Source organism: Antedon bifida, chromosome 1 (genome assembly GCF_963402885.1).
Source record: "Antedon bifida chromosome 1, ecAntBifi1.1, whole genome shotgun sequence".
Lineage (NCBI taxonomy): Eukaryota > Metazoa > Echinodermata > Crinoidea > Comatulida > Antedonidae > Antedon > Antedon bifida.
The window spans coordinates 30,903,817-30,928,027 of NC_136226.1; the positions used below are offsets into that span (position 1 = coordinate 30,903,817).

The following is a 24,211-nucleotide window of genomic DNA, read 5'->3' on the forward strand; positions in this document are numbered from 1 at the left end:
AAATTTATCTAAATGTAATGATAGTATGATCGTACTATCTGGCAACTATTAAGCAATAGAGTGTAAACAAATGTCTGCACACGCTCACAAACCAATTGTCATTACGACAGCTTCTCTGAATACTTATCAGCAATGCTAATTGGTTTGTGATGTAATTTTTGTTATGCTTTCACTCTTCTTAGTCTTTTTGTCATGAAATAGAGCTTTATATGGTGCAATAGTACGTTGCTATTGCACTTTAAGTAGTGCAATAGCACTTTAAATAGTAGTAGTGCAAAAGCACTTTAAGTAGTAGTGCAATAGCACTTTAAAGTAGTGCAATAGCACTCAAAAGTAGTGCAATAGCACTTTTAAGTAATGCAAATAGCATTTTTTAAGTAATGCAATAGCACTTTTAGTAGTGCAGTAGCGTATGACACACTAAATTTTCTTAATAGCCAGTGAATTGAAAGATTGTTCTGCATAATAGACCAATGTTTGTGAATGGTCACTATAAATGAATGATAAAAGGTCCATTTAAAAATAATAATGAATGAAATGCAAAATAATCAAACTTAGCAGAGTGAATTCACTAGAACAAGGTTGATCACAAAAAATTAAATTAAAGAACAAAATATTAAATAAAAGTGGGACTATAAAAGCAAAGAGTGAACAAAATCAAGGGTATTAAGAGAGTCTAGGATAAAATAATATAATTGCATGGCTAAATAACAGGCAAACTATGGTCACATCTTAACTCCTAATTTACAGTGCCTAAACTAAAAAATAAAAATTACTAAACATATATACTGTAATAATTATATAATGATGATAATTTACAATCAATTCGTATTTATAACACAAAATGATCAACTGATTTACTTCATAAAATCAACAAACTAAAATTTAAAGTGACCGTATAATTTATCAAAACATTTCCTAATACTAATATTCAAAAGATATTATAATATGTGATCATTTCTAACATTATAAATGAAAGGTTTTAATTTTCTTGAACAAGATTTGTGAATGGAATGAAATTAAATATGATGTTAATTTCCCATGTTTTAAAATGAGATTATAAATTTTGTGCAAAGATATTTAATGAATAAAATACTAGTTTTATGCAAATTTGAATGTTTATATTGCCCAGCTATTCTTTAATATGACCTAATTAGTTATGCATGATAAATTAAACTTTGCAACCAATCAGATTTCAGATTAAATATATACAATTTCATCTTAATTAAATCAATTAATCTTGTTTTAATAGTAGATATCTTTTAAAGATATGTCCATACTGGATAAATATTTTATCATTATCAATACTAAAAGGTTAGTTTAAAGTTTTTAAGTTAAATTTTTAGTGAATGTAATCTTGCAAATTCTCCATTGTAAATATATTATATAATATTGCTTGCTAGATAGGAACAAAGACTTTCTTAAGAGTAAATGCTCGATAGAGATAAGGAATAAAGTTGCACAAGTAAGAGAGCATTCAGTACACAAGATAAGTTCAACTTACCTGGAATGTTTTGGGCAGTACTGATAACATAGAACTGAACTCGGGCGTGTTTAATTCAAACAATGCAATGAGGACTGCTTGAGAAGCCTACAAAATAGAAGCATGAATTAGATACACAAAATATATATATATAATGCAAAATTTATATAGCGCACTTAGATGTTACACCTTTTCAACAACATTCTTCTCCCCTAAGGATCACGTCATGGCAGCCAACAACGGCGTCATTACGTCTGTCCATGACAGAGTGTGTGAACTAGTACACAGGGGTAACCCCCTACTCGTCTCAAAACATGTACTAGGTTCTTTAAAGTGCACACAAGCAATATGCATACACTGGACCTACGGTTTATAGTTCTTATCTCAGAAGACTTGTTATACCAACAGAACCATGGAGCGAGTGATCCTTGAACACTTGATGTTATGACTATGGATTATGGTTCCACTGTCTTAACCGCTCAGCCACTCACTCCGTATAATATAAATATAACTCTGGTTAGTTGACGAGAGTATTGATTGAGAACAGTAGTACAAACCTTTCTAACATCAGCACTCTTAGCCTCACTGGTCCAGCTTATGATGCGTGACACGGCAAGTCTAGTCTCACTGGAGTTAGCAAATTCAGACGGATCCATCAATCTGGTTAAGTTCTCCAAATAATTCAACATTGATACTTTTACCTGGTGAGTGTCAAAGGTCAAAGTTTAAAGTTTCAAATATAAATGCTTCAACATTCAGTTGTCTTTACTGCTTAGAAACAACAAACAAAACATCTAAATTCTGTAAATTAATTTACCTTAGCATTTGGTGTCTGAGTTTGATCTACAATGAATTTGGTTAAAATTCTAAATTGTTCATCATATGGAAATGATTCCCTAAAAAGAATAAGATAATATAAAATAATGTTGTTAATTCTATTTCTAATAAAAGAAGAGATCTTCATCTTATCCTTATCATTATAATTCATTCAACATTTTACCAACTCCTACCAACAACCATTTTTAAACATCAGACTATACTTACGGTATATTACAATATTTTAAACAGATTTATCCTTTCATCATGAAATGGTTGGTTAGCAATTATAATCAATAATTAATCAATCAATACATAATCAATCAATAATTAATCAATCAATAATAATCAATCAATAATTAATCCTTCAATAATTAATCAATCAATAATTAACCAATCAATCACACAAACAATCATTTCCATTTTCACAATTAATCAATAAATATTTTCCAGGCTCTTATCAACTCACGTTACAATTGTAAGAAGCTTTTCAACCCTCTGCATAATAGAGCCCAGTAAATCTGAGCCTGTCTTCTGCAGTAGGCGTGTCATCAATATAAATAACCAATCAGAAAGGTCCTGTTTGTAAGATACTACAAAGTCCATTAATGTGTCTAAAAATAAACTGAAGACCTGCAAAAAAACAAAAAGACCATCATAATATGTACATAAAGCTCTGTCTACACTATTAAACTTTGTCACAAAAAAATGTTATGTGGCCATATATGGACATGATGATGTCACATCACTACCATATTTAGGTATATCACTACCATATTAAGGCACAGATAGATGTAATACTCTTACTTTACTATGTGGATCCACAAACATTCTAGTAAATAATTCTGTTGTTCTTTTTAGTTCTTGTCTCCTGTAGAGAGAAAGAAAACACATTTAAATAACACCCTGTGATCCGCATATGGGTCTTTATGAGTTGCAAATTTTGAGACCTTTTGGACCTCAAGAATTTGGAGAGTTTCTGGTTTTCAGAGAGTCTGGTATTGGGAGAGTTTCCAGTTTTCAGAGAGTCTGGTATTGGGAGAGTTTCCAGTTTTTAGAGAGTCTGGTATTGGGAGAGTTTCCGGTTTTCAGAGAGTGCGGTATTGGGAGAGTTTCCGGTTTTCAGAGAGTCTGGTATTGGAAGAGTTTCTGGTTTTCAGAGAGTCTGGTATTGGGAAAGTTCCTGGTTTTCAGAGAGTCTGGTATTGGGAGAGTTCCCGGTTTTCAGAGAGTCTGGTATTGGGAGAGTTTCCGGTTTTCAGAGAGTCCGGTATTGGGAGAGTTTCTGGTTTTCAGAGAGTCCGGTATTTGGAGAGTCGACTGTATATGCAATTAGTTTTCAGACTCCAAACTTACGTGAGTATTCTGTGAGTTTGTAACAACATCTGCAGACCATGTAAACCCTCTTTTCTCTCGGACCATGCCGGACTTGCCATTTTGGCCAGGATTTCTTGTGGGTCCTCGATGGCACGGCCAGAGTTAGAGCCGTATGAACACACACTGGAGACATCGCTGTCTTCTCCATCGGAACAGTTACTATCCCATCGTTTCCGCGATATCTGCAAGAAAAAAATGTATTCCATTCTATATTGCAAGATTCTACTCATCCTATGCATAATGTTATGTAGCGGTAGACGTTACTGGTCCATCATCTCTCATACAAATAGGTTTTGTAACAGCTTTTATCCAGCTGCCATTCGGGCACTGAATGCTTGTCAGTATACCATACGAGAGTGATGTGACACTTTGTATAAATTGTTTTTGATTTGATTGAGAGATTAACTGGCTGTCACAATGGAAATAGGAAGTCATGGAGCAATCTAGTCATATAAGTTGGGGTATGTCTCGGACTAAGTAAGTAAGGTAAACCGGTCACTTACAAGTGCGTTGTGTAAGGCTTGTTCCGCCTCCTGACCCGTGCCCAGTACTCGTTGGGCTAAGATATTTTTCTGTGTCAGCTCACGGCCTGGATGCTGGTTAGTGCCTCCACTTAATCGTCTTTCACGATTTGATGAACTTGAACCTAAAGAATTCAACAGATCAATAGCAGATACAATAGAATTGGTATTCTGGTATGATGTTAATTGTTACACTAACAGTGATGTTAGTTTGTTAATCTAGTGTACCGGTACCAGTTATTCTAGTCTACCGGTACCACATATCATTTGTGGTATACCGGTAGTATATTGGTACAATATTACAGTAGGTGGTATACTGGTACAATATTAGGTGGTATACCGGTATAATATTAGGTGGTATACCGGTACAATTTACACTGGTATGGTATTAGTTGGTACATTGGTGTATTATACTACGGTATTCACTAGTGATGGTAATAAACAGACCAAGTTTACGTGTATGACAAAGTACAAAACTAAAATCCTACAATAATGTCATATTTACACTAAAAACAAATTTGTGTCAAAAAACAAAACATTATTAGATTAGAATTAAAATATAAAATATTGAATTAAGGATTAATTTAACAAATAAATTTGGTTGGTATTGACTTAATGTGCAATATTTATTAAAAGATAAAATATGATTTACAAACATGAATTAAAATCTAAATATCTTAAAATAATAAAAGAAATCTGGTTATAAAATAAAATGTTGTTATTGACAAAAGTATCGGAAATATTTAATTAATTTAATTAAATTTGTTACATAGTGGTGGAATGTTGAAGCATCAGTTTTATGATTTTATCAAAGGTAAAAAAAAAAAGAAAGGTCAAAATGGTATAATATGTTCTCAATAGAAGTGTACCCTGCACGAACACCTATAATTTACTCAATTGGGAACCAAGCTTGGCAAAGCATTTACATACTATTCTGAATATTCTGCCTTCTATTTTTACTGCAAACTTACTGTAACCATAGCGACTAGGACTGTTCTCTCGGCTGGCACCTTGACTCCTTGGGACAGGGATGCCACTCCGCCTTCGTGTCCGTCCCTGTGTGTTATTGCCGTTGACATGACGACCCATGGTTGCAAACATCTTGCTAGATGGTGAAGCCGACCGACTACCCGACCTGCTACCAGCTGTATAAGTGCAAAATAAATGGCGCTTGTTTTTTGAGATCATGCAATGTTTTCATGCCAACTGTAGGGACTAAAGTGTGTTCAGGCAAGCAGCGTTGCAGTTGAGACCAAAAGCAGACCAGGTTTTATAACAGGTTTAATTTTATTACCAGGTTTAAATTTATTACCAGGTTTTGTAACCAGGTTAAGTTGTATTACCAGATTTCATAACCAGTTTTTTTTTAACCAGGTTTTATAACAGGTTTAATTTTATTACCAGGTTTTGTACCAGGTTAATGTATATTACCAGGTTTTGGAACCATAACCGGGATAAGTTCTATTACCAGGTTTTGTAACCAGGTTAAGTTGTATTACCAGATTTCATAACCAGTTTTTTTTAACCAGGTTTTATTTTAACAAACATAAATTAAGTAAATATCCATATCATGTTAAGCATAATAATTTGGTTTTTTTTGGTGTTAAATTGCATCAGACAATTTACACTATTATTACACTATAATCAACAATACTAAGTTTAATAATCAATTAATTTTAGTTTTTTTTTTTCGTTTCCATCTATTTAAACCTTGAATCCTGCTGTGGTAATGTGGAATCATTTGTAAATGATCATTACCTTCTTTTTGTTTGTTTGTTCTAATAGGGCAAACTTTACCTAAATCGGTCTACTTTGGTCTAAATTGAACTCAAATATGAATTTATTGAAAAACGGGAAAATAATATCATGATAACAAATTAAAATTGAATTCAATGAAAAACAATGTTTCGAATTAACATTATTTATGTTTATAAATGTATCTATTTATTTTATACTACAATGATATGCCTAAATAAGGTCATTTGTAAGTAAATTTTTTTAATCTAAAAATGTGCTTGTTACACAACATGTGCTATGGGTGGAATAAATTCTTGAAACAACTGTTAAATGAACAAATTAAACAAATACGTCAAGAAATTAAAAGACAATATGAATTAAAAAAGATGAAAATCACGATAAATATTTGACAAAAGGAGTGAATATCAAAATGATAAACAAAAGTGTTGAATGAAAATTGTTTATTAGAACAAATAAATTTGCATTTGTGTTTAATTAAATCATATTAAATATGATCAACATTTATGAATAAAATAAAGAGGTTGAAAAGTAAAAAATAGGAGAAACTGGTATATGGAATAAAGTGGACAAGCGGAAGAAAAAAGAAGAGCAAGAATTTTGTATAAGAAATACTGAACATTTTGAGATAAAATACAAGGAATTATTCTAAAGAGATTCAGTAATTATAGAAGCAATGATAAATGAAATGAGAGAATAATAACAAATATGTACTTACGTTGTGATTGGGAAACCCCGACACGGGAGCGAGTCCTAGTGGCTCTTCCATTTGATAATGAAACCCTCCCGTTACTGTTTAAACCGGAATTGACACGACTTGGAGTGCTTGCTGAATAACGAAAAACCATCATGTTAGAAATTAAACATAAAAATTAGAAAAGTACAGAAAGAAAATGTGTTGGTTGAGATACAGTTAAAGATCATGCAATTTAGATTATGTTGGATGCGTAGAGTATCACAACGCACTAAGATACGCTATGCTCATTGAAGCATGACACATGTCAACTGTAACAAGAGATCGGAGAGTCTCTATTGGAGAAATAAGATAGCATTAAATATTGTTACGCATTAGTGAACAGCGATCGAGAGGGGCAGCAGAAATTGTCACTTTCATGGCCATGTGTAAATTCCATTCCGTTGAGCTTGTGCATTCAACCATAACAAATCAATTGTACTCATGCCAAGTTTAACACGCAAACAAACTAATTGCGCTTATGGCACGACATTCTGACACGCATGGGTGAATATGGTTCCGGGGCCTCTCCATCAGGTGCAAAAACTAGTCTGTTCGTCTGACACAACTTGCGACATTCATTGTTAAAAACAAATATATACTAGACTACTATATACTGCTTACTTAAACAGGTAGTAGACAAAACAAAAGGTGTATACTTTATATGTATATACATTATGTATACTAAAAATCCCAATCTATATATATTTTTATATAGTAATATCCAGCCAATATAGAATAACTTCCCTTACTATTAGATAATATTTACAAAGTTTGTAAAAACCAGGTCTATGTAATTGTAAAAACTGTAACATAAAAAATACAAATATATCATCAGCTATGAAAATTAAGACCATAGAGATACAATATCTAGACTCAAGAGAGTAGAAAAGCAAGGAAAATATACAACTGATAGGTAATAACTAACACATAAAAAGTACCGTAGCCAACTTCAAAGGATATACCATAGAGGTAGAGAAATGATCCAGGTGGAAACATCAAAGGCTACCCGCTATTACCAGGTAAACACAGTTGTTACACATTTACTATGGTAGTGACTTTCAACCGCAGTCAATTTAAGCGCATATATTTAAATTATTTTGACAAGGATTGAAAAGCTAACATTAATTTCTCATATCAACTAACTAATTCAGCAATGTAAATACACTAGCTATAGTGCTCAAAGAAGTACATCTATGTTTTTACAACAGAAAACAAGAAACTTTAAAAATAAATTTTTAAATTACGAAAACTAAGCCAAGAAAACAGAAGAAAGTTTACTTGAAACTTACATTTGTTGATTCTTGGTAAAACTAAAATAGGTTTAAAAATATTAAAAATTATGAAAAACTAAAATAACTGAAGGAAAATAATTGTTTTGGTGCAAAATGCTATGGTTCTGTGCCATTAATTTATAATAATACAAAAATAAATATAAAAAAACTAATCGATAAAATTATATGTTTATTATAAAAAATATTGTATATTTAAATTGGAAGAATTCACTGGCGGACCCATTTGAAATAGGGGGAAGGGGGGGGGGGCAGGGCATAAATGTAGTGAAATGAAGTGCTGAGCTTAATTTGACGTCCTATCTTTTGAATTATAATTTATGAAATTTAGAGGGGGCCCAGGTCAATTGGGCCCCCTTGAATCCGCCCCTGGTATTGGTGATGGTTGATGATTTAAATGAGTGATGATAAATGATAAAGGTGATAGTAATAATGGAAAATGATGATGGTGATGATGATGATGATGATATTGATTGTATTTTAAATAATATAGGAATTACTTTTTACAACTACTACTACACAATGACAACCATTTACCTACAGATACTATTCTACAACAAAACACCTTAATAAGTGAAGAAAATAACACCTTGGGGTACACCAATGATTCCACAAGGGGTACTCTTTAAATGAGTGTCAAAATCAGTCCCTGGGGGTGTCCCAATGGTTCCACAGTTGGTGAAACAAGTCAGTCAATTTTAATTATTATATTGATGAAAGTTTTGAAGGTTATTAATTTTCAATGCTAATTCAAAGAAATATGAAAATGATTAGTAGTTTTTTTGCAGGTTTTAAAAGGTATTGAACTTGGAAAATGTTTTTTATGTTAATTTATTTTGCTCGGAATCAAAATAATAACTAAATAATATTTTTTAGCAAATTAACAAAAATGTAACTGTTGCTCTGGTATTTATTACCATTAAGACGATTGTTAATACATTTATTGATACTAAGAGAAAATAAATAAAATGTGACACATTTAAGATTACATCTATAAAAAAAATGCCCACTAGATATCCACTAGATTCAACATAAAAAACGACTCCATGAAAATTATAGAATAAAGTTCTGTCTACACTATCAAACCAAAAAAAAGTGATGTGCCCATAAATGGACATGATGATGTCATATCACTACCATATTTGGGCACATCACACTTTTTTTTGTCAAACTAGTTTGATAGTGTAGACAGAGCTTTAGAAAAAAAATGTTGTATACAAAAATAAACATCTAGAAATACAACATAGTATGAGGTCTCCATCAACTATAATGAATTTCCCAAATCAAAAATAATATATATCATAACAGTTTCTAAAGGAAAAATAAAGACATATTAACATCAATGAAGCATGCTACCAGACTAATAACAGAATACATTGAACCATTTTATGAATTAGTTTAATTGCCACATGAGTCATTCAGTGTTTTCAACAACTAGCTAAATGGACGTATTTATTGCACAACATGGCAACAAAGATTGTAAAATTCATCTGCCCATGTTCACAAACCAATTGGCGTTGTGATAGTTCCTACAACCACACCATGTTCCAAATTTGGTGTAATTGCTAAAGTAGATTGGTTTCTTATGTTTAAGTTTCAGATGATTATAAAGCTCTGTCAACACTATCAAACTTTATGTGACAAAAAAATGTGATGTGCCCATATGGGCAAATCACTACCATATTTTTGTCAAACTAGCTTGATAGTGGTGTAGACAGAGCTTTAACCTTTCACACTCTATGGTGCCACGTCGTGCAAACTGGTTATGTGCTCCTACAAACATCGCATGCATAACAAGCAAAAAAACATGGGCACATTCTGACGAGAAGACAATTTACATGAATTTTGCTGAGCAGCTGCTGCGGCAGGAGGAGGTGGCGGAGGGGTTTCCAGGGAGTAACTGCTTGTCGGCTCAAGATACATAGAATGACATTGGTTGGAAAGCAAACCTCGACGTCGCCGTCTCGCTGCTTGATAAAGTGAGGAAGAAACAAGAGAAATTGAAAGAAATGCAGAAAAAGAAATGATACCACACAGAACGATTATATGAATACATATTTAACCATGAATGAAATCATAATTTAAAAAATTTAGTGTCTTTCAAAAGTTCCTAACAATAGTACCATGATAGTACTTTAAATTGGTTGAGTTTTTGGGATGACTGCTCTAATGAATTTAGGTATTATTTGTACAATTTCAATTTAATGTTTATTTATTTACCTATCATAGCTATATTGTATATTTAACAATTTAACGGTCTACAGAATAATATATATGAATAATTTGGCTTTAAAACTAATCATCCAGATGCATGTTGAATTTCCAAAACATTTAAAGCTCTGTCTACACTATCAAACTAGTTTAAGCGGCCAATTATGCTAGTGATATGCTTAAATATGATAGTGATATGACATCTTCATGTCCATATATGGACACATCACATTTTTATGTCACATAAAGTTTGATAGTGTAGACAGAGCTTTAGAGCATCACTTATTCCGTTTATTAAATTTAATAAAAACAAACAAATCAACAAAACAATTAATTAACAAACAATGAAATGAACAAATGAAGAGAAGTAAAAGATAACTTTGGAGAATAGAAATATTACAATTTGTTTAAGCTCTGTCTACACTATCAAACTTTATGTGACAAAAAATGTGATGTGCCCATGGTAGTAATATGCCCATCATCATGTCCATATATGGGCACATCACATTTTGTTGTCACATAAAGTTTGATAGTGTAGACAGATGTTGTAATGCACTAATTTGAATGAGAATGAGCACCTCATATGATGAATGATTAAAATGCATATTCCTTAAAGTGACTTATTTTCGGTTAAAAAAAAGATTTGTTTATTGTTCATGTCATAAGTATCATGCTTACAAACAATCGTAAATTTTAAATTTAATACAATATTCAACTTTACCTGAAACAAAGAAATGTTATTCTTAATAAATTAAAAATAGTAATAGAAAGAAAAATAAATACTATTTCTTATCAAGTTCATACAATTGTATACATGTGAGTTTCAAGGGCATCAAAAATGTATTTTGGGAATGTTGTCAAGTTATTATGAATTATTGGAACATAAATTGTCATAATGTGCTATAAAAAAATAATTTTAAAGCAGTAATTTTGATTTTAGATATATGAAAGATAAGCAAAGCTTTGAGGATGAAAAACAGCAAAAGAACGGCAAAAAATTATAAAAACAAACCAATTAAAATTGTCATTATTGTTAACAAACCATGATAAAATTCCCACAATACACCTGTTTGTGAAACCCAGTAAGTGCACTATACTACTATCTATGAGGCAGAAAGCATTTTGCCGTTTACCTAAATTTTCTCTAGATGTAGATTTGGACCGTGATATTCTTGATGCTACCGTGCCCGATACGCTTGTATTCCTCTGCGTGTGTCTTGAGCGTGCCCGTGAAGCTGCACCTGTGTTGACGTCACTATTTGAACGAGGCCCAAGCACCAGTGCGTTCCCATCTGTAGCGGTAAAAGCGCAAATAAAAAACCCAATGCATACACATGTATCAAACCAACTGAGAACATTCAGTATTTTAATATTAAAAATTTTTTTTTTTGCAATGTTTTATACCGTTTTGTAATAAATGGTTAATTTTGTTCTTGTTAACTGCAACATTTCTTTGTAAACATACAATTTTAAATGTTATCAATTCAGTTTGTGTACTTTGGTGGTGCCATTACTTTTATTTATCAGAATTTTAATAAATTTGTTAAATACATTTCATAATTTATTTCCAATAATTGTACTCCATTATCAGGAGAATAAAATGAAATTGTTTCTATTGGTTTTTTTTAATATAAATTTTGAATTCAAGTTAAAACTTTTTCTTTCTTCTTTTCAAACATTTTCCAAATACATTTCATAATTTATTTCCAATAATTGTACACCATTATCATCAATTACATGAAATTGTTTCTATTGATTAAAATATAAATTTTGAATTCAAGTTCTTTCTTCTTTCCATATTACAATATAAGTGATATTTATTGCAACACACAATAAATCAGACTTCAGACAAAGCAAATAGCTAATTTGCAAGTGGACACGGTGAATAGAAATTTGCATGCAGGTGGATGTGTTTAGAAATGTGCCAGTGAGGTTGAAATGGTCTTGTGCTGTGCTAAGTGAAGTATAACAGGATCTAAGTGTTTTGCATTTTACAAAATGTCCACAGAAGAAAGCCTAGAGATATTTAACATGCAACCCATGGACAAACAAAGCCTATGTGCAATCTCCTATAAAACACTGTCCACACTATCAAACTAGTTTGACAAAAAAATGTGATGTGCCCTAATATGGTAGTAATATTCCCATATATGGGCACATCACATTTTGTTGTCACATAAAGTTTGATAGTGTATATACAGAGCCTAATAAAGTGTGTGAATTAAAGATAGTTAATACATATTTGTATGTAATGAGTGGGGAGGTTGAGAGATGGGTGGGGTGGTTGGGGGATAAGGGGATAAACGGCGGTTTAATCATAGCATTGCCATGCAACTTTGTGTGGGGTTACAAACTTTGGAATGGACACTGTATGGAGTTAAGTGTAATTTTGGAGGGTGGGCAGGTAATCGAAAGGAATACTCTTGAGCAGAGGTTATTGAAATTGTGATTGAAATATTGAACTAGCTTACCATGTTCTGATTTTGTAACCCTCATTGACCTTCGAGCAGGTATTCCTGGAGTTATTCGACTGCTTAAAACAAAAAAAAGGTTTGTCATATAATGAAGTTTACATAATACAAAAAATGCCATTTCAGAAAATTTTGGAGGACTCGGACGATCCACTCTGACTCAACCTCGACATTATGGGTGTCATCATTTTTAGGAGTGGTAGAATAGAAAAAACAAGTGATTTTCTGTGGCAGAAAAGAAGAAAATGCAATTTCGATTTTTTAGACAATAAAGTAATTTTGTACAGTACTGTATGAAAATAAAACCTGTTCATTTATCTGGTAAATAACACATTTATCTGATTTTTGATGACTAAAGAATTTGTTTCAAAAAAGTGTATTTTAAAAAGAAAAGCTTACAGATTTTCAGCAGAACTAGCTTTACTAGAATTCTTAGATAGCGATCCGACGCTAGACGCTCCGCTTGCTTCACCCTGTAAACCACGCTGCTTTGACGGATCCAAACCATTAAACAATTTATCAGCTGCTTGTTTGAAATGCTCATGAAACTTCCAATATGCTCTGAAAAAAAAGAAAATATATATAAAATCATATTAAAGATTGATTGAATTAATTCATTTAATTAAATATCAATCAGTAAAAAAATAATTACTCATTTGTTGATCAGGAACTTTATTATGTTTATGTAGATTTTGTTCTGGTGAGTTTAAAAGCCTTATTTGAACTACATACAAGTCACTCTTTAATAATGAGTTTACTTTCTAAATATATTCACTTTTTAAAATTTTATTTCTTTATTTTTTAAATTCAATTTTCTGCCATATACAATACAAAGAAAAAGACAAAACGAAATATAAAGGCAAGGAAAGACCAAACAGATGCTAAACAATTAAAGCATCTACAAGAAAGCGACCAACTACAAACATTTTCACCATCAAAATTATTTTTAAAATAAGTATTTAGATAATTTAATAATTTGGTTTTAAAAGATCTTTCTTCACTTATGTGTGGAAATACAATAAAAACTATGTGACTAACTTTCTAGCAGTCGCCCTGGCTTCTGAGTCAGGATCCTCTATGCCTCTACGTATTGCTTCTGATAACGGATTCACATGCCTCTCCATTGAGTGCGTTTCCCACGTTGATACAATTGTTAAAATAAATAACATTGTATTTCTGAGACAAAATTAAAATATTATTAATAATAAAATCACTGATTAAGGTTGTGAACTAGAATACAAGAATCATATAATATTGTAAAGTCATCAATATTAACTGTTAAGATGTCATATCACTACCATATTTGGGCATATCACTACCATATTTGGGCATATCACTACCATATTTGGGCATAACACTACCATATTTGGGCACATCACACTGCTAAGATAAATTTCATTTCATGTAACAGAAAATAGCACTTTTCAATTCTAACAATTTTCAATTATTTAACAAAAACGGTGCCCTTTTAAGCGCTGTCTACACTATCAAACTTTATGTGACAAAAAAAATGTTATGTGCCCATATATGGACATGATGATGTCATATCACTACCATAGTTGAGCATATTACTACCATATTTGGGCACATCAAATTTTTTGTCAAAATAATTTGATAGTGTAGACGGAGCTTAACACACACACAAGTATAGAGGGCGCTGTTGAGCTTGTTTACATCTTCACACTTACCTTCTAATAGCAGTAGATTTTGATGTGGAAAAACCGGTAATAATTGGTATTAACCTATGACCATGCGTTTGCTATAACAAAACAAGAAAAAATTTTGAAAACAAATCATATTATTAAGCCAATAATTTAATTTTTCTCATTTAATTAATTTAAGTTTGTTTTTTATGGTTTGATCTTTGAATTTGTAAACACCTTTTAACTTTTGTATTGTTTTAGTTATGTTTTTTTTACTTTTACTTTTAATTGTTGTTTTTTTGTAAATAGTTTTGTATACTGAAACGACTTGGTTAAAAACACTATATTAAGCGATCAAGTCTTCCGTTTTCAAATAAAGTTATTATTATTATTTCACCCAGTACTGAATTTATGGAAATATGCTTGACATACAACTGGCTTTTCAGAATTATGGAAGATTATGCTAGATTATCCAAAATTATTCCTAGCATTAATGCTAGATGCTAAATGGTGATATCACCGCGCACACACAGGACAAAGTAGTATTACTTAGGTCAAGTGTTTTGGAGAAATTTACTAGAGTACCACCTAATAAGGCACAGCTTGATTACCAGTTGTTTTTTTTTTTTTTTCCCTCTGTCAGTCTTAATAGACTGTCGAAAACGGCAGTGTCATTTTAGTCTTACATTCGATTACCAGTACAATTTAAATATTTTAATAAGTAACGTAGCTCTTATTCTCAATGTTATATAAATCAATAATTGAAATAAAAGTGTATACAATAGTATAAACGTAGATCTAGAGTACACCAGCAGTGAAGTCAACTGATACTAAGTATCCAACGACGGCCATGTGTTTTCAGGAGAAGACGGCTACAAGAAAGATAACAGTAACCATACAACCACCTTCCTCCTTGATCTTTTCATTGGGTTTGAATGATCTCATTGGCAACCTGACATAGATCCTCTTTAATAATTGGTGACAGTGGCTTAGGCTGCTTTTGTGCTTTCCTGGCAGCTAGTGACTATGATTTTATATTTTCTCCTTGCATCATGTTTGTTTAATTTGTTGATTTGTATTATTATTTGTAACATGTTTTTTTTCTTTTGCCTGAATAAATAATAAATGATTATAATATTTAATAATAATAATAATACATACCTTTATTATTAGATTGATACACACCATGCCTGACGTTGACATGATTTTTGCACTATTTTGAAGAAGTAGAAATAATGTTGGTAAAACTGACTCCGCAGCATGCTCAAATGAACGGCCTAATTTGGAAGATAAATACCTGCAAAAAATCATTAAAAATTACATTATATAATTAAAAATTGTGATATATAATTAACTATATTGCTTAAAGATGTATTGTCACTAAAAACATGAAAAATGAAGAATTATAAAATAGGCCATATTGCAGTTTTAATAAAGTTATTCACTTCTGTAACTAATTATTTCACTTATAAAAAGACAATAAGCTTTAAATTACATTTTTTTCAGGTAAATAATTTTGTTAATCCAGTTTTTGGTCAAAGTGAATAACCATTAAGTGACATTAAAATGGCATAATCAACACAAATTTTTTTAACATTTTTTTTTTAGGGGGACAATATATCTTTAATGAAAGAAAGAATATAATTAAATATTAATGTAGCCATAACTAATTGCTTTTAATATATACATTTTAAAAGACCAAACACCAATGTAATGCTCGCCTCTCTTACAACCTGTTAAAATATATTAATGTTTAAAAGTCTTTCGCATAATGTTAATACAGACCTCCATTACAACTTGTTAAATACATTAATGTTTAAAATTCTTACGCTAATGTAATGCAGGCCTCTCGTACGACCTGGGACCTAAGATCTTTGGCGGACATAACTAATGAGTCTTCCATAAAGCGCAGACTCTGTGTAAAACAGTCGTAATCTTTTGCTCCAGCTATCACAAGACTACGAATCTTCTTGAGCTGTTGACAAAATTATAATAATTATTAAAATAAATTAATTAATTAAGGTTTTTTACTTTAAATTATTAATAACGAGTATCACATTAATGAGGAAGATTAAATAAATAGTAATGACAATGTTGATGACAACAAATTGATGATGAAAATATTGATAATGAAAATGTTGATAATGAAAATGTTGATAATGAAAATGTTGATAATGAAAATGTTGATAATGAATATGTTGATAATGAAAATGTTGATAATGTAATGTTGATAATGAAAAAGTTGATAATGAAAATGTTGATAATGAAAATGTTGATAATGAAAATGTTGATAATGAAAATATTGACAATGAAAATGTTGGCAATGAAAATGTTGATAATGAAAATGCTGATAATGAAAATGTTGATAATGAAAATGTTGATAATGAAAATGTTGATAATAAAAATGTTGACAATGAAAAAAAAAATGAAACTATAATGATATTCATGATGAAATGTTGGTGGTGGTGGTGGTGGTGGTAATGTTGATACTAATGGTTTCGAGATGACCAGAATAATGATGATAAAATGAAATAGACTTACAGCACTACACCGCTGCTCCCAATCATTCTTATCATTATTCAGAATACTAGTAATACTATTAAATTCTTCTTCTAATGATTTTGAACTAAAAATCTGAAACAAAACCAAAACAATTAAAACATAAATAATAATCACATTATATTTGTGCAACTGCAATGTATGATTATTTGATCTTAACATGAATCCCCTGTGGTCAAATGGTCAAAATGAACTCAACCTGAGAGGTCGAACATTCTTTATCTCAATATGCTATATTACCATGTTTTAATGATAAAGTAAAATATCTATTCAGGGGTCATCCCAATCACACTTTCCCTATTGAGAGGACACCTTTAGGGGATATTTTGTCATTGTGCCCCTAAAGCATGGTTCCAACTAGCGACGCAACGAAATGACATATTGACGCAAAGTGCTGTATTGCATAATCACAACCAACGACGTAACAGTGCTGCAAAGATTGCAGGTTTGATTTCAAGCAGGCGGGGGCAAACACAATTATTGAAAGGGCATTTTCTTACGTTGCATATGTTGCGTTACGTTGCGTCGCTAGTGAGAACCAAGCTTAAGTAGGGATTATACTGTATATGATTAGGAGTACAGAAATAATATTAAGAGATTGTTAACTATGGTAACAAGTATAGAACTTAAAGTACAGTATAAAGACCTAAGAGATGATGATGATCTATCACATTTTGGTATTATATCAAGTAGTACAACATAGACTAAACAAGAATTAATGAACCTAAACAATTTGTCATACTAAAGTACAAGACGTATTAAGTACATTTGATCTTTAGTTTAGCGTGAACTTTATACACAGTACTTTTATACTTTTAAATATAGAGATGCTATTGCTACTTTTATACTTTTAAATATAGAGTTGCTATTGCTACTTTTATACTTTTAAATATAGAGTTGCTATTGCTACTTTTATACTTTTAAATATAGAGTTGCTATTGCTACTTTTATACTTTTAAATATAGAGTTGCTATTGCTACTTTTATACTTTTAAATATAGAGTTGCTATTGCTACTTTAACCTATTGTAGACCCCTATTAAAGGGACATCTTCAGGACCAAAAAAAGTGTTAGTGTTGGCCTTACAGTAACTTTTTAAGGGTGCATCTTCAGGGCCCAAAGAAAGTGGTAGCCCTTGAATAAGGGTTGGCTGTAGTGTTAATATATATACTGCGCCTCATTTATTTCACAGGAAAGTGTCCCCTTAATAGGGGTGTCCCATAAGGAGGGGTTCTACTGCATATGTATATGTTCTGTCCAAGGTTAAATATTCCATGTACTTTTGTTTTGGTGTTGGAAAAGATATGAAGATATTTTATTTTATTTTTATTTCAACAACTTACTGATACTATAGGCACTTCTTCGTAAGCTTCTACAAATCTATCTTCATTTAAAGCTCCTACAAGAAATTACAAAAATGCTGCATGATGTATTTGTGACAACAGAACATTAAAATAAATATTACAAAACAGAAGCTAAACTACATTAGTAATATTGTTGATGACACATAAAACATGTATTTGTTTTTGTAACAACATTTATCCAATTACAGCAAATCTATATTGGTGATTTCCGTGTTAGGAATTTCATTCAAAGTTTAATTGGTAGAGAAGGTCCAGTGTCAGTTGAAGTATTCAACTATCTCTATCTATTTTAAGATTTCCTGTACCAATGCGTCTCATCAGTTGTGGAATGTTAATTATACCCACTACTTTGCTGTTAGCATTATTGTATCTGAAATAATTTTGGATTTTATATTGTAATCATTATTGACCGAGTTAAATCTCATGCTCGAATATAATCCCACCCCCTAATTTAGGCTAAATTCAGACACAATCCATTGTTAATGTAATCTGAGTATAATCCCACCACTTAATTTTCACAAAATTTCAATCCAGGCCCCTTGGGACTATGCTTGGTCATTTATCATTAAACAATCAATATTGCATAAAAAGTGCCACCAACCTGTCGAGCCTGGACGACTTCCTAATTTCTTGCCAGCCGATGACGAGCTTCTTTTTACTGTGGTGGCTTTGTGGGAAGCCTGTAAAAAAATAAACAAAAAATTATAAAAAAAAATCAACAGTAAACAAACAAAATTGCTATATAATTAGAAACAAAATATTGAAAATCAAAACTATGGGAATGAAATATAAAATAGGACAACTGAAAACTTAAAAGAATGTTCTAGAAAAAAAAAATGTAAAAAAAAATGGAATAAGTATATAAGAAGGAATATGAAATAAAAATAAGTAATTGAAATATGTTTATTTCTTATTATAAGTATTACGTATCATTTGTTCTTTAAATATTATAATAAAATGTTTACAAAAATAAATCTTAATTGCTCTTTTTAAGAAATTACTTGCTAATTGCTAAAATTTTATTGTGTTTATTAAAACTAAATACTAATTTGTTTCAACAAACAAAATAATTTGTATTTATTAATATGATTCATATGTTATTTATTAATATGTTCAATATACAATTCTGATATTGTTGCAACTAAAAAATACATGAATCTTGTATCAAAGGTTGGTGATTCCATTATCTACGAGGGGTGTCCTTCTAAAGTATTCTTTGGTCTATTTAATATGTAATTAAACATGTTATTAAGTCTAATCTAGATAGTGTACAGTTGTGTTCTTGCTGTAATTAAAGGTGTTTAAGTGAACTGCTGATTTTAAAACTCAGATTTATCTGCAGTGATTGGGGAAAAAAAAGAAACTTTTTAAAAAATGTAAAAAAGGAACAAAAATTAAAAGAACAACATAATAGAGAAAAAGAATGTGTTGATAGATTTGGTAAAAAATCCAAATAATAAATAAATAGTAATAGATACAAAATACAAATATAGAGAAAGGGAGGTTTTCGATAAAATTTGGTTCGAAAAATGAAGATTAAAAATAAATTGAAATGACCCTCAACCTGGCAACCAAATTAATGGTTGTTAATCCGCAACCAAGATTCTCACCTCACGGAATCGTTTCAAAATATCTGCACGCGATGATGGCAAGGGAGGCTTGTGTGGCGTTGGCTCAAGCTCAATCTGTGCCGTCAGCCGCCAAATGTTACGCAAAATAAATATTTCAAATTGGAAATAGATAAATCAACACATCGTCCCATTTCAGTGTTAGTTTTATAGTTTTTATGATAATAAAAGGATTTACAGAAAATGTATTTGTTAAGCTCTGTCTACACTATCAAACTAGTTTGTCATTTGTCAAAAAAATGTACCCAAATATGGTAGTGATATGCTTAAATATGGTAGTGATATGACATCATCATGTCCATATATGGGCACATCACATTTTGTTGTCATAAAGTTTGATAGTGTAGACAGAGCTTTAGAATATGTACCGTATAATAACATGAGTAAAATGGTCATTCTCCAGATATTATCAATAATAAATGAAATGTTCAGCTCACAGCAGACACATTCAATAAATTATAATAAATAATCATATGATTAACACATAAAAGACATGTATGCATCTAATTTGCATAATTAATTAGTATTCCATTGAACATCATTGATGCTTATGAGTGCATTGTTATAGTTAGTATGATCTCACCTCATTAAAAGCGGCTACTGCCGAGGTTTTTTGTAGCATTGGTGTCACCCTAGAATTCCAAGGCTTTCGCTATAAACGTACAGAAACGAGCGTGCACACAATGTTAGATATGTTTACTATTTACACACAAGTGCAGCAAATTTGGTGACAATTATAATCTGTAAATCTTTCTTAAAAATGTATTATAAATTTATCAGAATAGTGTTACAATAGAAATTCTTTTTTTAGGATTAATTTGGTTGTCATGAATCCATCATCAAATGTTTTTCCTTTGTTTTTTCTCTGACTGTTTTTATGTATGATACTTATGATGTATGGATTCGAAAAACAAACAAACATTGTTGTAGTAGTGCAAAAATTATGATACAAATTTTAATTATAATGTACTGCATTCTCACACATCAATTTTTGTATAGTTTTAGAATGTAGGTAACCAGATGTCAACACAAGCATCATCATTCTGAATCGTTCGTATCAAGAGGGTGAAATTACACTTTTTCTTGGTAATCCGATTATTATTATCAGTAGTCGCTAAGTATTTATATCCGTAGACAGTACATTATTTATGTATAACAATTTTTGCTGTTCAATAGTGTTGCAGCAGTAATATTTAAGTGGGTAGCCTCATAAAACCAGACACAATTTTGTGCATAGCCTCATAAAACCAGACACAATGTTGTGCCTAGTCTTATTATGACCAGACACAATAACATATTACTATAACTAGTAAAACACATTGTTGACATGTACTGAAAGTGTAAAACACTATAAACATTCACCGAATAGCAGATCCTTTTTTGTAATTTTGATGGATTTATAGATTAAATTGTCACCAAAGAGCAGCTAAAATGAGAAGCAAAATGATATTTTAAACACAATAATAATCATGCAACTACTATGCCTACAACAAGCCACACTGAATTTTATACTTTAAAGCAGCCACACATTGAATAATATCAAAACTAAGCACCTAACATGTAGTATTAGTAACACCTATTAGTAGTACCTAATAAATCTCTTTAGGTGATCGCGCTACTTGAATTAAAAACCTATTTTTAAAACAAATTTTGCTACATTTTCATTTAAAAATTACTCATTAAAATAATTATTAATTAATTAGAATTAAGTGCTAAAAACAAATTTTGAATGATTAGTTTTTGTAAGCAAATTTTCTATGATTTTGGCAACATATTAGCATTTAGCAATCCATTTTCATGAAATGTTTTTTAAATCAATGGCTTATGGTCCAGTTTCATATTTTGTACAAATACATATATAAATACAAGAAAGCAGAAAACAAAATCGCATTACTAGACCAATATACCAGCAAGAAAATTTACATTTGGTGGTCTCAAACAAAATGTAAAAAAACAAATTTAGTGACCAGCAGCATTTGTGTTAGTTTAGTGCTAAAGCTCATTAAATTACTAATATGTAATATTATCATCAATGAAGATATGAATGCATCACATGTTAGCAACAGCAAGTTTTACAAAGTGGTGGCGCCGTTTTTTGGGGGATGTGAGTGGTGGGGGTGGGGGAGCAGATTCGTGGATAGAGTGTGTGCAATTCTAACCCTACGTCTGCCTCCCACCCCCATATGACTATTAAGAGACATTTGATATATTTTACTTACTGCAGGTTTGTTGTCAGTTTCATCACCGCCACCTCCTCCTGCTTTGGGTGCTAAAAAATACAAGAAACAAAAATTGCAATGTTAATGTCAAAACCTTATTTGAACTATGAAAAATATATGACAAAATATTATTTTATACATATATAAAAAAAAAAGATTAAACAAATATTTATTTATGAAATTTGACAAAAACTGTAAATGTTAATGCCAAAACCAAACTTTATTTGAACTATGAAAAATATGACAAAATATGATTTTATACATATATAAAAAAAAAGATTAAACAAATATTTATTTATAAAATTTGACAAAACTAACATCAGCTGGTAACACTTGAAATCAATATGCTGTGGCCTACATTTATCACTTGTAGATAAGATAATATAAAATAAACCATCAAATAATACAACAATATCATAACACATATCAATATCACTCTTTTATTAATAATTTGCATCCATGTCATATAAATGACAGACACTACAATTGATTTCTGTTCAAGGTTTGTGATATCATCTAATTGACAATGGCGGCTAAACGAGAAACAGTATCTTTTACCAACAGTAACACTTGCCAACCTAGTTTTTATAGCCTAATACCTTGCACTACTGTACTAGTCTGGCTATATGCTTTGTACCATAGATAATGGTAGACAGTAACGAAATTGGCCTAGATGTTAAGAACTTTAATTATTTTGTCATTAATCATTTTGTTTTAAGTTAATTGATGCAGAAAATACAATATAGGGCAACTGTCCCACCCAAGAGTACAGGCATCATCATTGACAGTCCTTGCATCATAATAATGTATATTGACAATCTTCTTTATTTTATGACCTAATTCAGCTATCTACCAGTAAAGAAGTACGAACGTTTTATGCTTTTAACTGCATTGGTCTTAAATTTTACTAAATATATTCTACTACAGTCAACAACCAGACTCTCTGAATAATGTAAACTCAATCTAAGACAAGAAATGACCTGGTTTAATGCTTTTAAAGTTAAATATATGCATTATTTTTACAAAATGTCAACAATTGCAGGTCTAGTGTGCCTTTTTTAGTGAGGACGTGTGGCGCTGTGTGTTGGACGTTCGACTACTGATCGTTAGACCGAGGTTCGAATCCAACTCTCGCCGCATTGCTTGTATCCTTAGGCAATATACTTTACTTACGTTTGCCTCTCTCCACCCAGGTGTATAATGGTGAAAAAAGAATGAATGAATATAAAATCTGTCTTCCACCCAGCATACTGTGAGCTTATTTTATATACCATAGTATGTGTTAATCTATTGTGTAGAATTCATGTTTATCAAAACACATATCTACATACACATGTAATATGACAGAATAAATAACGCTTATTATATATACCATAGAACTGTATGTGTCAATCTTGTATGTGTCAATCTTGTATGTAAAATTCATGTTTATCAAAACACACATCTACATACACATGTAATATGGCAGAATAAATAAAGCTCTTTACACAAATCAATATTACATCAACTCATAGATTTTTGTGCTGGCTCATTATTAAATTTTCAATAATCTCACGAGACTTGGTATAAAGGTAACTTTGAAATTACGACAGTGCTCTTGCCCATTGAACAGGTACTGTACAATATAATGACTACCAGCCAAAACATACTATCTGATTATCAACATCCAAACCTAATTTCTTCTGTTCTACTTTCACTTTAGAAAGTTTTTTTTTTATCTTACCAACGTCAAATCAAAAGGAAAAAACAAATTAATAAAATTCACCTAACGTACTCCCTATGCAAATGAAACAGGTGTTGAAAATTACCATAATTTTAACAGAACTGTCAATTATGTAAAATAGTAGTATTATCAATATTCATAATATGCAAATCAGCCATTTTTTAAAGGCTTAAGCTCTGTCTACACTATCAACTATCAAAACTAACTAAAAAAGTGTGATGTGCCCAAACATGGTAGTGATATGCCCAAATATGGTAGTGATATGATGTCATCGTATACATATATGGGCACATCACATTTTTTATCACATAAAGTTTGATAATGTAGACAGAGCTTAAGAGAGTAAAAGATTAAAAAATAAATTTCAAACAAATTGAATAAGGAATAAAGGAATATTTTTATTATATTTCGTCACCC

At 31.0% G+C, this 24,211-nt stretch overlaps 1 protein-coding gene and 1 long non-coding RNA gene across 17 annotated transcripts in view; one reads left to right on the forward strand and one right to left on the reverse strand.

Moving 5' to 3' along the window:
• The window catches only part of LOC144849295 (CLIP-associating protein 1-like), a 61,310-nt gene that overhangs the window by 9,711 nt on the left and 27,388 nt on the right, over positions 1-24,211 (reverse strand). For 9 of the 16 annotated variants that reach the window (XM_078706351.1, XM_078706353.1, XM_078706355.1 and 6 more), the window contains 22 exons: positions 22,072-22,121; positions 18,826-18,904; positions 18,204-18,259; positions 16,844-16,936; positions 16,132-16,277; positions 15,464-15,599; positions 14,348-14,418; positions 13,698-13,835; positions 13,059-13,220; positions 12,660-12,721; positions 11,322-11,480; positions 9,816-9,947; positions 7,978-7,998; positions 6,671-6,781; positions 5,169-5,342; positions 4,180-4,322; positions 3,656-3,858; positions 3,107-3,170; positions 2,769-2,932; positions 2,301-2,379; positions 2,041-2,184; positions 1,505-1,591 (listed from right to left, as the gene is read on the reverse strand). In XM_078706351.1, the coding sequence (XP_078562477.1) occupies positions 1,505-1,591; positions 2,041-2,184; positions 2,301-2,379; positions 2,769-2,932; positions 3,107-3,170; positions 3,656-3,858; positions 4,180-4,322; positions 5,169-5,342; positions 6,671-6,781; positions 7,978-7,998; positions 9,816-9,947; positions 11,322-11,480; positions 12,660-12,721; positions 13,059-13,220; positions 13,698-13,835; positions 14,348-14,418; positions 15,464-15,599; positions 16,132-16,277; positions 16,844-16,936; positions 18,204-18,259; positions 18,826-18,904; positions 22,072-22,121 (2,474 nt within the window). Of the gene's footprint in view, positions 1-1,504; positions 1,592-2,040; positions 2,185-2,300; positions 2,380-2,768; positions 2,933-3,106; positions 3,171-3,655; positions 3,859-4,179; positions 4,323-5,168; positions 5,343-6,670; positions 6,782-7,977; positions 7,999-9,815; positions 9,948-11,321; positions 11,481-12,659; positions 12,722-13,058; positions 13,221-13,697; positions 13,836-14,347; positions 14,419-15,463; positions 15,600-16,131; positions 16,278-16,843; positions 16,937-18,203; positions 18,260-18,825; positions 18,905-20,435; positions 20,582-22,071; positions 22,122-24,211 lie in introns of those variants that run through there. The other 7 variants (XM_078706348.1, XM_078706349.1, XM_078706363.1 and 4 more) reach the window with 7 other exon arrangements.
• The window catches only part of LOC144850261 (uncharacterized), a 121,706-nt gene that overhangs the window by 5,342 nt on the left and 92,153 nt on the right, over positions 1-24,211 (forward strand). The gene's annotated exons all lie outside the window — the stretch shown is intronic.